Source organism: Uranotaenia lowii, chromosome 3, assembly GCF_029784155.1.
Source record: "Uranotaenia lowii strain MFRU-FL chromosome 3, ASM2978415v1, whole genome shotgun sequence".
NCBI classification, from domain to species: Eukaryota; Metazoa; Arthropoda; class Insecta; order Diptera; family Culicidae; genus Uranotaenia; species Uranotaenia lowii.
Window position 1 is genome coordinate 205,509,709 of NC_073693.1, and position 16,944 is coordinate 205,526,652.

Genomic DNA, 16,944 nt, shown 5'->3' on the forward strand with positions numbered 1-16,944 from the left:
CATTGGAAAATGTTTACAGTTCTTCAACTTCTTTGTGCTCATGAACTAGTTTTCATGAAAATCGTCTTCAAGTTGTTCGAGTTTTGACCCGTTTCTAGTTGATTTTGTATAGAAGACCCTCTTCCATAAAAAGAAATAATCTCGAAATTATTATTCAAACCATCTCTGGCCCAAAAAACCCTCGGATACCAAAATTCACTTCATTTCGACCAACCGTTTATACGTGATGGTGTTACAAAGAAAATGCCTCCATTTTTATATATAAGATTTGAACCGGGACCTTTCGAGATGATAGTCTAACACGCTGCTACGAACGCCACGCATAGATGTTGCCTTATCAGCTATTAAAATCCGAAGTGGTAATAAGCTTGCCTAGAATACCTCTAAGGGGCCTCTCTTTCAACTTTTTACTCAACTCAAAAACTAATCAACCAAATTGAACCAAAATTGGTATGGGATGGTTTTAGGGTATGAGAAATGGTTCAATGAATATTTGGCACCCATCCATTCTTCCAATAGAGAGATAGAAAGAGCAAAGGGGGCCTTGCCTTGCAATTTTTTGCATAATTAGAGAACTAATCGAGCAAATGGAATCAAATTCGGCATGGGAGTATGTTTGGGTACGTTAAACATTTTCATCACTACACACAAAAAAATGCATAGTAATACTACTAAATCCGTGGTTTAGATGAACAACAGGCAACCATATTTTTGAGTCAAATATGTTTTGTTGTTTAAAATACCTTACGCATAGCTATTTCACCATGTGCTCAATTTGGCTGCGCATAGTAAATTCGACTGCGTTTTAGTAAAATGGTCAATGAAATGATGCATTGTTTTACTTCATGCGTAGTAAAATTGATGTTTCATGATGAAACTAGTATGTGTTATGATAAAGATAAGTATGCACGAGGAGCTTAATTTAAATAGTATAAGTACTATGTATGTTGGTTTGTTTATTTGCATGCATGCATTAAAACATTTTTTAAAACATTAAAATTCACACTTCCGACACACGTCGGTCAATGTTTGTGTGTTTTCCCGATGCTCTGGAAAGATTTTCAAAGTTATGAAACTTGAAAGCAGCTCAAAATTTGTTTGTTTACTCACGGGTTTGATGATTAATGATCCTGAATTAGTATAAACAGCAATGTGGTGGATACAGTTGTGGTTATCAATTAAAAAAAAATAATATTGGAAACAAAACAAAAAAAAAAAAATAAATTATAGCTCAAATTGGGTACGTTTGTACTAAATTCAACTGTGTGGCTATGTAATATTTTATGAGTGTTTAAACTTAGCGTGCATTAACAAAAATATTAAAAGAAATTCATCTTTATCATTCTTAAATAAATGAATGAACAAAAGTAAAAAGTTGTTCCATCACTATGACACGATTACACGAGCACATCGACCCAGAATGATATCGATGTCAATATCGAAAAGGCTACACATACTAGTAGTAGTGATTTACGTGACGGATGAACACGTTTGAATTCGAGCTGGAGGATGTAGTCCTGATTGATCATTCTTGTAACCAACTTTACGGACGAAGGTTGGCTCTCTCGGTGGCTTCCCAATGTGTTGAACCGAAGGATTCGCGACAGTCACCACAAGCAAGAATGTTTACCATAGTAAAATTATCATACGCACTGATGTTTTTGAGTCAAATATGTTTTGTTCTCAAAAGTACTATGTGCGTAGCATTTTGTTGATATGAATTGGTGCCACAATGTCTAAATTACTATACGGACGCTAGTTGTAATAGAAATTATGATGGAATCATCATGACCATAGTATTTTCGACAACAAACATTGATAGTTATCGAAAATTACCAGGTACATAGTAATTTCAATATGTTTCATGTGCACTTTTACAAAATTGATGTTATAATTTGCGTGGTTGAAAATACTATAACGCACAGATAGTAAAATTATCATGACAACGTCATTGGAATAGCAACGCAATTTTTTTCATGTATTGGGAACCCCTCCATCATTCCAATGGGAAAATATGAGAGGGGAGTAGGACTTCTATACAACTTTTTGTATAACTGGAGAACAAATCGAACAAATGGAACTTTGCATGGGATGGTATCAGGGTATGATAAAAGTTTCCCTGAATCTTTGGCATCTATTCATCCTTCCAGGAGAGAAAATGGGGGGAACTAGGGGGGCTTCTGTTAAAATGTTATCATAACTGGAAAACTATTCAAAATGTTTACAAAGCTAAAATCATTCGTTGGAGTGAAGCACATGATCGGTAACTACGGTTAAGGGCCATCAGGGAAGTCAAAGCCCATACCAGAATTTTTTTTATTTTTAATAATCGGAAGCTGATAAGCTGAAATTGTTGCCTATTTATGAGTCATTTGAACCTAACCTCCAACAACAATGTTTTGCTAGTTTCAGAGCTCGAAAGCTATCCGATACCGAGGCTATGAGACAGACGAATTCTGATGGACGACAAAACTTATGAAAAATTCTATTTAAAACCAATTCCAGCGATTGAATCCTATAACATTTCTGCTCGTGACTAGGTTCCTAGCAGATTAAAGAATATGTTTGCAGGTTGTTTTGAAAAAAATAAAATGATTCGCCAAGATTCTGCTTCTGCTTCTTACAATGCAACTTAAATCACTAGACAATCCTTGTAATGTCAGTAAAATATGTTTAGAACATTATATACAAACAAACAACAGTTTTCAAAATGAAAACTTTGTTTTTCTTTGTTTTTAAAAGCTTAATAGAGTAATCTTGTATGTACCCTTCGCAACCTACGATCTCTACTAACCGATTATACTTTAAGTTCTGCTCATGATGGTTTTGCTTCGTTTTTGTCAGATTTTGTCAGCAGATATTCCAGTAAAAATGCTTCACTAAATTGCCCTCAGTTTATTTTAAAAGATAATTGTTGGACCGAAAAGTAGCAGAAATTGAAGGAGGAGGATACAGGCACCTGAAATACAGATTAGACGAAGTATAAGTGGGAAAAAGTGATCAATATCATGACAGAAAAAAGTAGAAATTTTTTTAACAAAAAACTATAAAAAAAATTTTTAATTTTTTTTCATGAATTACAATAAGATTAACTTCACTTCCTTTATAGAATGAATTTCGATCAAACGAATGGTTTTTGAGATACAAGCATTCGTAACTGTACCATTTCTAAATAAACTAAGCTTTAGATCAAAATCATTTGGATGAATATGTACAAACGTACTTAAATGATTTCCACTGTTTCAAGTATATGTGAAAGATACTGTTTCAAGTATATGTTAAAGGTATCAATAAAATAAACCCCTTTTTATCATAAAAAGTATACATTTTTCGAAACAATTTTCAGTTTAGATACACTAGAGCAAGTGAAACTTTCGACTTTTCTCTGTTACAAAAAATCTAAAAACTATTTTTTATTCTAGAAATTTTTCTTTGGGAACCACGTAAACAACCTAATATGGTTAAACACAAAAAGTTTAAAATAATTTACCAAATAAAACTGTACTGTTCGTTTACATGCCAATTCAAGTACATACTAAACATAAAAAGTGTTTTTGCGTTTAACATATTTTGGCTACATAAAAGAGATTTTTGATCAGGCTTACCAGAATATAATGTAGCAAAGTAGGACATTGGCTTCGAAAAACTTACAAAATTTAGGTCATCTTTTATTCGAAATAATGATAAAAGTAAGACGCCTGAGTTGAACCAATTCGAACATATGTAAATGTTGATAATTGATCAGTTTTCTACACTTGAAAGTTATGTAACTAAAATTACTCGTTATAATTTTCAACAGTCATTATCATTCTAAAAAGACCCATTCCACGGTGACGTGTATGAAAGTTACGAAGTATTGGGTACAAAATAAAAAGATATACTAATGCATAGAATTAAAAATTGAAGCGCTACCATTTGATTTTACCCTTTATTCATGGAATAGTGATTGATATGTGAATGATTGAAGTTGTGACGTGGCAACTAATACAATTTTTCATTTGAACATGCATTTTGCGCTCAAAATGTAACAATTTCTAAGTATACGTTTTTTACGAACTACATTTTTACCAAAATTTTTTGAAAATAAAATGTTTAGGTTGAAAAATCACTTTTTTTTTGTAAATAATGGAAAATAAGAACTTAAATTTGATGAATAGTGGTAGGTCACCTGGAATGAGTTAGTATTCAAAAAGAAATCAACTTGTTTCTTTCATTTGTTTCTAATAGGCGACATTTGTCAAGCATTGTAGCATTATAATTAAGTTTGTCTAGCTATTTTGTTTTGAGCGTGTAGTGAGTGAGTCAAAAATCTACCAAAGAATAAGTGTTTCAAATTTAGAGTGTTGATGTCAAACGCACACGTGGGATGAAAAACGAAAACAAAAATCATCAAAACAACATCAACGTACGAAAACAATCGACGGAAAAAAAGTTTAGGCGGTATAATTCGTCATCGCGCGTTAATTCAACGGTGCCCGCAATCGTTTGGTGTCCCAAAGCTGTAGTCTCCGAATAAGGAGGATATTCCGGAGCTGCTAGATGAAAAGGTGAGCCAATAAAACCACTTTCAGTGGATCGGATATACAAATTGGAATTCCCTCAGCTCCCAGGCGACTAATTGAGTGAGACGAGGCAACAACCGACCGAGCTGGCTCCTACAGGTGACAATCTTAGCGGAAACAACGGTAAAGCAGCCAAAATTCATTTTAATTCTTATTCTCAAAACTCACCTCTCATCGTAGATTGAGTTTAGCGTTGCGCTTGGAGAAAGAAATCGAAAACGAAAGAATAATTTTAAGCAGTGTAAATCAGGTAGAAGGATGAGTGAAACAAACTAAAAATCCCCTCCCGGAAATGGTGTTTGAAAAGTCTCGATTTTACAGAGTCTAAGCCGCTGCCCTTGTATCCATTTATCCGACGATGGAAATTAGAAGTTGGATAACGAAAACGACCCCAAGCGGGTCGTTGTGCCAAAAAATGGAAATGCCAAGATCTTTAATTAATAGGTCGTTTTTTTACCTGTGCCGTCCAAGCAGCTGTGATATGATTGTTGTGCGTTTGATGCTATGGTAGGAAAAATGGGCCCGTGAGTAGATAATGTAAGCTAGCTTAAGTTTTTAAAATGTCGTGTGTAAGTAAATAATTATAATTGCAACAAGTTTTGGGTTTCGAGTTTTTGTGTTTTGGGTTGTAGTTAGCCGTGCAGCACACACTAAAAGTCAGTGGTGCTCAACTTGTTTAATAGGCGCCCAACACAAAAACCCATTAGTTTATACTACCGTATATGTTTAAATTTTGATGTTTTGGTGATTTGTGCTTAGTTTTGTGATTTCGTGGATTTGGTTTTTTAATTTTTTTCCAAAAACCACATTTTAGATTAATTTTACTATAGATAAGCATATTTTTTTGTAAATTCAGCATGGATTCCACTCATTTATCAGATGAGGAAGTCTCTGTTGGGCTCACGACGCATAGAGCAAAGGTACTCAAATTAAAATCCGTGGTTCAAGAGGACACTTTGCGGAATATTTGACACACTAGTTCTAATCATGTCATGACTCCTACGAATAATTTAGGGAGTTGTCAAAGGAATATTGAAATTAGTAGCTTTAGCTTTATATAATGTTCTAAACATATTTTACTGACATGACAAGGATTGTCTAGTGATTTAAGTTGCATTGTAATCGGTTAGATTTAAAAAAAGGTATGACGATTTTAGCTTGGAGTGTCAAATTGACACTCCTAGTGGGAAACAAAATCTAGTGCAAATGAGAGTTAAAGAGGGTTTTTAGCCCTAAACTTTCACCCTATTGAACCGCTAACAAAGAGTTAGCAGACTAATTAACGATCAGCGAATCGGCGCTTTTATGCCCAACACTGACAGTTAGTATTATTAACACAGAAACTTAAATTGCCAACCGAGGATTTGCTGTAAAATTTATCTAGTGAACTCCACATAAGTGATTTAGTTACATTAGTCTTCCTAAGAAATATGTCTGAATCTCATTTTGTCAATAGATGGCGTATTACGATTAGTATTCCTGTTTCTTACGCCAGATATGAGACGGTCCTATTCTTATTTCAATTGACATTGTAGAAAAATATGTTTATTTCAAAATTTCAGTGGGAAAAACTACTATTCTCTACTGCTATTTTTTTTTTCAAATGTTAATCTCGCATTTTAATTATATATTTCTTTCTTTCTCTTATATTTCCAGATGTGACGAGGAGGAGTACTGGCGTCTATCGCACCACGAGAACAGCGTCCGCATGCGGCTGAAACTGGAACCGAACCTGGCTCATGATCCGCACACGGCTGCATCTAACATGCGCGACAATACCACCTCCTCAAGCACGTCACACAACCGGAGGCTTTCAACCGAGCTGGGCTCAACCATCGCTCCCGCAGTCCTGGGCGATGAATCCGTCGACGAAGACATCTTGCTGCTGGAAGAAGAACTGCGGAACAGCATGGAACCGCAAGTGTGAGTATTTTTTAATTTATTGGAAGGTATGCGTTAGATTACTGAATTGTGGTTTTCCTTCCAGTCCTGAAACTTCCGGCAAGGAGAAAATTGTAATTTCTCAGGAATGTGAACTGATAACGCTCATGACCCGAGTGAAGGGAAGACTGGACCTGACGACAAATCAGATCGTATTCTCCGAGATTGGGTCCTCTCGAGACGATGGTCAAAGATTAGATTTCAAATTCCCGATTAGTCAGTTAAGGGAATTGCATTTAAGGAAGTTCAATCTTAGGAGAAGCGCTTTGGAAATGTTTCTGGTGGATCAAACCAGCTATTTTCTTAATTTCACCACAAAAACTAGAAATAAAATTTTCACCAAAATTCTCAGTCTTCAACCACCAAATATATTATATGGATCCGGTCGCTCTCCAGCCGAATTGTTGAAATCATCTGGTCTAATGCAGAAGTGGGTTAATAGGGAGATTTCTAACTTCGAATACTTGATGCACTTGAACACGATTGCTGGACGATCGTACAACGACTTAAGTCAGTACCCTGTGTTTCCTTGGATATTGGCCGACTATACTAGCGACATCTTGGATCTTAATGATCCAAAATCATTCAGGGACCTCAGCAAGCCCGTTGGAGTTGTGAACCCAAAAAATGAAGCCGAAGTGAGAAGCAAGTTTGACAGCTTTGAAGATCCGTCCGGTATGATACCAAAATTTCATTACGGTACCCATTATTCTAACTCAGCTGGAGTTTTACATTATTTGTTGCGAGTTGAGCCGTTTACATCGCTGCATATAGAACTGCAAAGTGGTCGTTTTGATGTAGCGGACAGACAATTTCATTCCATCCCTCAAACTTGGAAACTCCTAATGGATAATCCGAACGACGTGAAGGAACTCATACCCGAGTTCTTCTATTTCCCGGAGTTCTTAAAAAACATGAACAAATTCGATTTGGGCATTCTACAGCAAACGAAAGAACCAGTAGATGATGTTGTGCTCCCACCATGGGCCAAATCTGCCGAAGATTTCATAGCCATTCACCGGAGAGCGTTGGAGTCGGAATATGTGTCTCAGAATCTACATCACTGGATCGATCTAATATTTGGTTACAAGCAGAAAGGGCCAAAAGCTGTCGAAGCACTGAACGTGTTTTATTATTGTTCGTACGAGGGAGCTGTTGATTTGGACAAAATCACCAATCCAATCGAGCGTGAAGCTGTGGAAGGAATGATAAACAACTTTGGACAAACGCCTTCCCAACTGCTGAGGGAAGCTCATCCGAAACGACTCAGCCAGGACGATTTGACAATGAAGCTGCTTAAATTAGAGCTTCGCAAACCGGATCTCACCCTCATTCTGGATCGTGTGAATTGCATAAACTGCGAGTTGACCACCGACAAAGATCCGATCGTTTACCTGAGCACTCCACGGAGCCCACCCCGATCATTCCTGCAAACTAGTCCCGATATGCTGATATCCGTTACCAAGAGTGGCATCCTCGGCTGTCACAGCTGGATGTCGTTCGACAAAGAGAAAGGCTTCCTGCTGGAAATCGACGCCACTACCTCCAATTTGAAGTAAGTCAATACGAAAGTAACAGTTTGTTGGCCACGTAGATCAAGGTACTCTCGAAGGACTTTTTAACATCATCCCGTATAAACAGGTGATCCAAATGACATAGTTTGTATGAAGTTTAAAAGATCTCAAGGGAGGGAGATCTGTTATACTGTTGCTATTCAGTATGACCCATGTTACTTTTTGAAACGGGACAAAATTAATACAAAATCTACAAAACTTATCATTCTGATGTGATATTTTTGTTCTATGGTACATTATACTGAGTCGATTTGAGTTCATTTTTAAATTTTTCAAACTCTGGGTCTAAAAAACTTAGTTTTGGTTCAAAACTCATCAATGATTTTTTGCCGAATTTTTAAGTAACGTTTACATGAGTAAACATGAAGTTTTATGTTTGTATGAGAAGATTTAATATTCTGTATTGAAAAATCAACATCGTTTTTGTTTCTTCTGTGGAGCCGAGACTGCTAATGGATTTCGTGCCAATTTATAAGTTCTTTGAAGAACCTTGTCCAAAACCTGAACTTCGTATCTTATTAGACAAAAAAATTATTAGCATTTCATTGCGTGACTTTTATGTATTCAGTACAGTTTCTCAATAGATACAATCTATAGCTCTCTATTATAGTTTTATACTCTATTATATTATAGTTCTATACTCTTAGTTTCACGAATTCCCACGGTATTGACACGGCCTAAAAATTAACCTTTTAGAAAGAAAGCGCTTGTTATATGAAGTCCTAACTTTGTAGAAGAAATGATTTGTCTAAAAAGCACCGATTTGGTGTTATTAATTTTGTCTCGCTAAATATTTGATATGGACCATTGTGCAGTGATCAGAGGCCTGAAACCTGAGACGTGAGATCTGATACATCATATGAACTTAGATCTGAGACCTGAGACATGAGCCATGAGCCATGAGCATGAGCAGAACGAGGGCAAATATACTACTTCTTCTAAGTCGTCTAGTTGGCGCATAAAAATTTAATTTGGAAAGTAGTTATGTGGTATCAACTCTTGGCGAAATAGTATCGTTTACAAAAAAAATCATTACATACTCTCGTCGTTTTCTTCCCTGGGCATGGATGAAGGCTCACTTGGATATTATTGGGTATGCCTTGTCGCCCAAGTATTTACCATCTCTCCGCAGTGAAACTAGGAATTAGAGATTTTCGATACTTTGGAGCACCATCCGATCCCTAACACCGAAAGTGAAACCGATTACGAAGGTGTTGACCCCCAGGGCTTTATTTATTTTACACAAAACAATACCAGGGAAGCAAATCGAGCAGATCTGATGATGATAACTGGTTTATCACTTGTGTAACACTTAGCGATAAATATGAGAACGCGATGACTTCTCATCCTTTTCCAATGCCAATCAAGATAACTCGTCCGAATTTTTTTTCTCTCGGTCAGTTCTAGTTCTGAGAGAACTCTCCGACAAAACTGGAAGCGATCGAAAGAACAAACGCGCAAAGAGTGCTTTTTCTAGCAATTTACGTCCATTCTGACTCTCCGCGCTCTTAACTCCATGCAAAATAGAGAGATATTTTCTCTCGTCCGGGAGCGAGAACTTATCCTTTACGTTACAAGCAGGGTTGCCGACATTTTTTTCAAAAATCAGGGACCTTGCGAAATAAAAATCAGGAAAATTCAGGCTACGATAAAGTAACGGAAATTTCGCTAAAAGTGATGACCTTTTTTTTTGGTCGCCGCTCCTCATTTTCTCTCTAACATGTGTTGTGAGCCTACTTGGTTGAATAATTCTACTGAATCAAAGCAATCAAAGCAATCGAAAGATTCCCTTCAATTCGCTTTTTTAAATGAGAATTCAAGGAAATCTTTCGATTGCTTTGATTCAGCCACATTTCCACTTAATCACTTCAGCAGCAATCCACCACCATTTTTCATCACACTCACAAAAATCAGGCAAAATCAGATATATTTTCAAAAATCAGGCAAATTCAATGGCTTATCAGGTTGTCAAGCAGAGCCTTGAAAAATCAGGCAATACCTGAAAAATCAGGCACATCCCAAGCAACCAGAATTCCCTTAAAAAGGTTCCATCGAAGCTTCATCAGTTCTCGTTTGTGTCTGAAGAGAATGCTAATCAGCCCAAAATTTAAGTTCTTAAAGCTACTTTCAAGTTCGTTTATGTGGCTGTAAAGAACGCTATTCAGCTTCTAAGGGAATGTCCCAGAACTTCTACGCGCCGAAAAAAAAATCCGATTGACAGATTGCTCTGACATTCAGATGTCAGATTGCTAGGTTGCCGGTCTATCATGGTCTATCTCATTGGTTTTAATTATATTGTTTTGATTACGTCTAGAGAATTGAACCGCTACTCTCTAGGTTGCAATGAAACTCACCAGCCTCTCGACCAATCCAGCAATAGTTCATTGCCACTGTAATAATTAGTATTTAAACTTAAAGTCATTTGAGATGATTGAATAGGTTGGTCAATAGATTGTACCTTATTTATTTATTTACATAGTATTCCGTCTTACAACATAACTTGACGAACATAATTCCTAAAATTCACTCGGTTCATAGCAACCGTTCTCCAATTTCTCGGGCACCCCACGTTCGCCAGATCACGCTCCACTTGGTCTAACTCGTTGCGCCCTCGCTCGTCTTGTTCCTACCGGATTCGTAGCGAACACCTGTTTTGCAGGACAGTCATCCGGCATTCTCGCAACATGTCCCGCCCAGCGTACCCGGCCAGCCTTCACCACCTTCTGGATACTGGGTTCGCCGTAGAGTCGCGCGAGCTCGTGGGTCATCCTTCGCCTCCACATTCCGTTCTCCTGTACTCCGCCAAAGATGGTTCTTAACACTCGTCGCTCGAATACTCCGAGTGTACGCAGGTCCTCCTCGAGCAATATCCATGTCTCGTGCCCGTAGAGAACAACCGGTCTAATAAGCGTCATATACAGGTTACACTTCGTGCGAATGCTAAGTCTTCTCGACCGCAGTTGCTTGTGGAGTCCATAGTAGGCACGACTTCCGCTAATAATTCGCCTCCGGATCTCACGGCTGGTGTCATTGTCTGCGGTCACAAGTGAGCCGAGATAGACAAAGTCTTCGACTATCTCCAGCTCGTCGCCGTCGATCGTGACCTTGTTATTACTGGACGAGCGGGTTCGGTCGGTCTCGGATCCGCAGGCCAGCATGTACTTCGTCTTGGACGTATTAATCATCAACCCAATCCTTCCTGCTTCGCGTTTCAGTTTGCGGTAGATCTCCTAAACCGCCGCAGATGATCTGCCGACTATATCAATGTCATCGGCAAAGCAGATAAGTTCACTGGATCTGTTGAAAATCGTGCCCCGCATTTCGCCCACCGCTCGTCGAATAACACCTTCTAGCGCCACGTTGAACATCATGCAGGATAGACCATCACCTTGTCGAAGCCCCCTGCGCGATTCGAATGAACTCGACAATTCACCCGAAATCCGCACACAGCACTGCGTTCCATCCATCGTCGCCTTGATCAGTCTGATCAGCTTCCCGGAAAAGCCGTTTTCGTCCATGATTTTCCATAGCTCGTTACGGTCGATCGTGTCGTATGCGGCTTTGAAGTCGATGAATAGATGGTGCGTAGGGGCTTGGTGTTCACGGCATTTTTGGAGGATTTGCCGTAATGTGAATATCTGGTCCGTCGTAGACCGTCCCTCCATAAAGCCGGCCTGATGACTTCCCACGAATCTGTTTGCTTGTGGCGTTAAGCGGCGGAGTAAGATTCGGGACAACTCTTTGTAGGCGGCATTGAGGACAGTGATCGCTCGGAAGTTCTCACAGTCCAATTTGTCGCCCTTCTTGTAGATGGGGCATATTACCCCCTCCTTCCACTCCTCCGGTAGCTGTTCTATGTCCCAGATCCGGATTATCAACCGGTGTAGGCAATCGGCCAACCTGTCCAGGCCCATTTTGATGAGTTCAGCTGCGATGCCATCCTTCCCAGCCGACTTGTTTCTATTCAGCTGGCGAATGGCTTCCTTAACTTCACTCATCGTTGGGAGTGGCTCGTCTTCGTCGTTGGCTACGCCGGCGATGTACCTTCCCCCACCGTCTTGATCTCCTGCATGTGCGCCGTTCAGGTGTTCATCGAAGTGTTGCTTCCACCTTTTGATCACCTCACGATTGTCCGTCAGGATACCCCCGTCCTTATCCCGGCACATTTCGGCTTGCGGCACGAAGCCTTTGCGGGATGCGTTGAGTTTCTGATAGAACTTTCGTGTTTCTTGGGAACGATGCAGCTGCTCCAGCTCCTCGAGCTCCTCCTCCTCCAGGCAGCGCTTTTTCTCCTGGAAAAGTCGGACTCGCTGCCTCTTCCGCTGTCGGTGATTTTCCACATTTCGACGGGTGCCTTTCTGCACTACTGCCGCCCGCGCGGCATTCTCTTCGTCCATCACCCTCCTACACTCCTCGTCGAACCAGTCGTTCCGTCGAGATCGCTCCACATAACCGATGACGTTCTCCGCAGCACTGTTGATGGCTGTTTTGATGGTATCCCAACAGTCCTCGAGAGGGGCTTCGTCAGGCTCGCCCTCTGCCGGCAGCGCTACTTCGACCGATTGTGCGTAGTCTGCCGCGACCTCAGGTTGCTTCAGTCGCGCGATATTTAACCGAGGCGGGCGCCGGTTTCGAGTGTTGTTCACTACGGAGAGTTTTGGGCGCATCTTCACCATCACCAGATAATGGTCCGACTCGATGTTGGCGCCCCGACAGGATCTGACGTCGATGATGTCCGAGAACGTGGTCGATCTGTGATTGAGTTTGGTACGGTGATCTCCAGGTGTACTTGTGTGGGCGGTGCTGAAAAAAGGTACTACGTACGGCCATTCGTTTGGAGGCGGCGAAATCAATGAGTCTGAGGCCGTTTTCGTTGGTCAGCTGGTGCGCACAGATTGTACCTTATTTCGTTTAAAGGACTTTCAGTACATAATATGAATAGTAACAAAAATTCGCATCATCAAAAATTTGTTCAAATATCTTAACATTTATAGGAAAAATTCGAAAAAATCTTGAATCGAGTTCCATTTGTAAATATCAGTACAGATACAAACAAAACAAATACCATGACAAGAAATTGACAGACATTTTTGACATGTCGCTTAGAATTCCCACACAGGTTTTTTAAAACACCTTCAAGTATCTTAATGGTGCGTTTCAGAATGTTACGCGAACGTTATGGACCTTCTCGAAAGAAGTTCCATTAAAAGCGCTTATAAGTTCCGTTATCGATAGTTTAACCTTTCAAAGGGCGATGGAAGTTCCTCAGTAACTTTTACGTGACAATAGTCACCTGAAGCTCCCGTAAAAGATTTTTTCAGCCAAATGTGAACATCGGAGTTCCATCTTTAAGTAAAAATGCGACTTTTGGTTGCTTGGGATTGGCATCTCTGGTTACAAGAGACGATAAATTTGAATCGGAATGCACAACTTATCGAGAGCCAAATTGAAGCTGATAAGCGCTAGTATAGTGTTCTTGCGGATGAAAATCTCTCTCACGGGTGTTTTGATCGGCAAATTCTATCGAAGGATAACGATTTTTGGATTCCCTGAATAATACACACCGTGACAACAAATAACTTCACTTCACTTCACTTCACATAATATAATGCTATCCGCTGTGTCAACAAACCCCAGTCCCACAAAGGCTTTTATTTGGTGCTTACTTCACACAATACAATACTATTCACTGTGACAAAATACCTTATCTCTACAAAGGTTACCATTTTTGCTCCCTTTACATGACACAATACCGCTCACTGTGACAACAAACCTCAGCCCTAAAAAGGCTATTATTTGCTGTTCACTTCACATGGCACAATACTATTCACTGTAGCAACAAACCTCAACTCTATTAAGGCTATTATTTGTTGTTCACTTCACATGACAGAATATTACTCACTGTGACACGAAACATCAGTCCTACAAAGGCTACTATTTGTTGTTCACTTCACATGAATCAATACTACTCACTGTGACAACAAACTTCAGCCCTACAAAGGCTACTATGTGTCGCTCACTTTACATGAGACAATACTGTTCACTGTGGCAACAAACCTCAGCCCTACAAAGGCTATTATTTTTTGGTCACTTCACAAGACAAAATACTACTCACTGTGACAACAAACCTCAGCCCTACAAAGGCTTCTTTTCGTTGCTCACTTCAGATGACCCAATTCTACTCACTGTGACAACAGTCCTACAAAGGCTACTACTAACAAACTTCTGTACTTGAAAGGCTACCACTTGTTGCTCACCTCACACAACACTATACCACTCACTGTGACAACAAATCTCAGCCCTACAAAGGCTTCTTTTTGTTGCTCACTTCACATGACACAATGTTGCACATTTAAACATCATACAACCGATATAAAATATCTTCGTTCGTAATACGGCTCATTTTTAAGCCTAGTCCTGGTTCGCCAGGGTTTGACTTGTCAGAGAGCAACGTGTGAATATGTCTCATTCAACACGTTCGTCGCCACGCTCATTTCGGTAGTTTTACAACCCGGGCCTGAAGAAATTCCCGGAGCGAAAAAGTTAGGCGGGAGAACTCCAAGATTTGCATCTTGTGTGTGGCTAAACTGAGCGGCTTACTTGAGTAAGAGAGCGTCACACGTTTTTTATGTGACGGGGCCTCCCAGGAAATACACCCGTCACCCGAATATTGTGGTCTCCTCCCAATCCTACCCATTGGGAAAGGGAAAACGCGTGTAAATCAGTGAAATCGTTTATTTAAAAAATCAAATTAAATTTCTTTTTCAAGTTTAATTAGTATAAAATTCAGGAAAAATATTCAGTTAGGCTTCCGCTTTTCCAAATCCGAATTGCCAGGCCTTACGCTTAACCCCTGCCATCAGATTTTGTACAGCCACCTTGTCCACCTTCTTCGCCGCAGAAAGCCAGTTTGCCTTGAACTGCTGCTCGTCCTTAGCAGTTTTTTTGGTCTTATTTAGGTTCCGCTTGACTAGCCCAGTATTTTTCAATTGGGCGGAACTGAGTTTTTGGAGGGTTCTTGTCCTTGGGAACCACCTGCACGTTGTTGGCGGCGTACCACTCCATGGACTCTTTCACGTAGCTATGAAAATGCTGCTTTTCAAGTCACAGTTACAGATGGCTTGCCAAACCAGATATTTCTTTGCGAACTTTGACAGTTTCACGTGCTTGAAAATATCTGCTACCTTTCTTCTTCCTTTGCCGTATAAAACTCCTGTTCCGGAAGCTGCTTGTAGTCGGCTTTGACGTAGGTTTCGTCGTCCATTACCACGCAGTCAAACTTCGTCAGCATCGTCGTGTACAGCCTCCGGGATCGCACTTTGGTCGTCGTATTTTGTTTATCATCGCGATTTGGAGTCACTACCTTCTAGTAAGTCGATAGTCCGGCTCGTTTTTTGGCTCGATGCACGGTTGTAGACAATACACCCAGCATATTTGCGGCATCTCGGAAAGAGAGCTTCCGGTTTTCGATTTCCCGCCGATCCAGGCTTCCTGGCTGTCGACAGACGTTCCCCAAACACTTTAATTACATTTGTAACGGTTGATTTAGTAACTTTTAGCGATTTTGCCAGCTTTGCGTGCGAGTAGCTCGGATTTTCGCGATGCGCGAGCAAAATTTTGATACACTGCTCTTCTTCCTTGGACGGCATTTTGACAACTGTATCCACCTCATTCGCCCTTTCCTCTACTCTAAGGAAATCTTATAACACATTTAGCTAAAAAAAAAGTTTCCTTATTTTTGGTTTTTTTTTCTTAAACGTTTAACTTTCAATTCTGAAATATTAACTCATGGTTCTGTAGAAATTTTTACACTCATTTGACTTATGCCTCTTAGACGCAAAGCTTTCGATTTATAATTATTGGACCATTGATTATTGAAACTTCATGCCTAAATCTTGAGCCTAAGAAAAACAAATCTTGATTATTGTTTTTTTACTTTTGGCCTATGACACTTGACTCTAACCTTGATTCTAACATTCGTGACAATTTGATTTTGACATTCCATTGTTGACTCATAACTCTCGGCTTTAAATTTTATGTACTGTGACTCTCAACCTTGAATTCTTGGCTCATAACTCACGACTTTCAACTTTTAACTCTTCCACCTTTGAATTGAGACTCTGATCTTCTTCTAATTTTTCAACCTTTGACCCAAGAATTAATCTCTTATTTATTATATTATTAAATTTCCATCAATCACCGGGTCAGCTAGTTTACATGTATAAAAAATAACCCTTCATTTCATGTTTTGTATTTTTCGTTGAAAATCAATTAAAACAGTTGGAAATGATGTGTGAATCTAGAAATAAAATGAAAATAAAAAACGATTTTCACCTTTTCCATACGTCAATTGTTGCAAATTTGTTAATTTATGCAACGAAGGGTTAATGTTTATTTGTCTGTTCTCTTAAGACATGGAAACTACTCATTCGATTTGCGTGAAACTTTCGAGGTCGGGAAAGATTCCTATAATGTTTGCAGACGTTTCCCCCTTCCAGTGTGGGAAAAGCAGACGAGGAGGTCGACAGCATTTCATGAAATAAAATTCAGTTCAAAGGTCTCAAAAGTTCACCGTTTACGAGTATACAAACTTTTTAAATATTTGTCAAAACAATTTCCTCAGCATGAGCCTATCTTACAAGAAAATTCAAAAGTTTCATAGAATTCATGATCAATTTATGATCGATTAAAACATATAAATTGTTCAGCGATGAAAAAACAACGGTTTAACGGAACAGCTCGACGTTTATAATTTCTACTCAAATTTATGGTAGAATAAGATGGTTATTCTAAATCTGAATTGCTCAGGAATGCGATCAAAATTTGTCTTTAAATTTATTAAAATAAAATTGCATGGGTTGTATTGA

At 39.3% G+C, this 16,944-nt stretch overlaps 1 protein-coding gene across 4 annotated transcripts in view; it reads left to right on the forward strand.

Annotated features, from left to right (window-relative positions):
- Positions 1-16,944, forward strand: part of LOC129756095 (neurobeachin-like protein 1) — a 260,283-nt gene that overhangs the window by 208,693 nt on the left and 34,646 nt on the right. For all 4 annotated transcript variants that reach the window (XM_055752849.1, XM_055752851.1, XM_055752850.1 and 1 more), the window contains 2 exons: positions 6,219-6,485; positions 6,550-8,058. In XM_055752849.1, the coding sequence (XP_055608824.1) occupies positions 6,219-6,485; positions 6,550-8,058 (1,776 nt within the window). The remainder of the gene's footprint in view (positions 1-6,218; positions 6,486-6,549; positions 8,059-16,944) is intronic.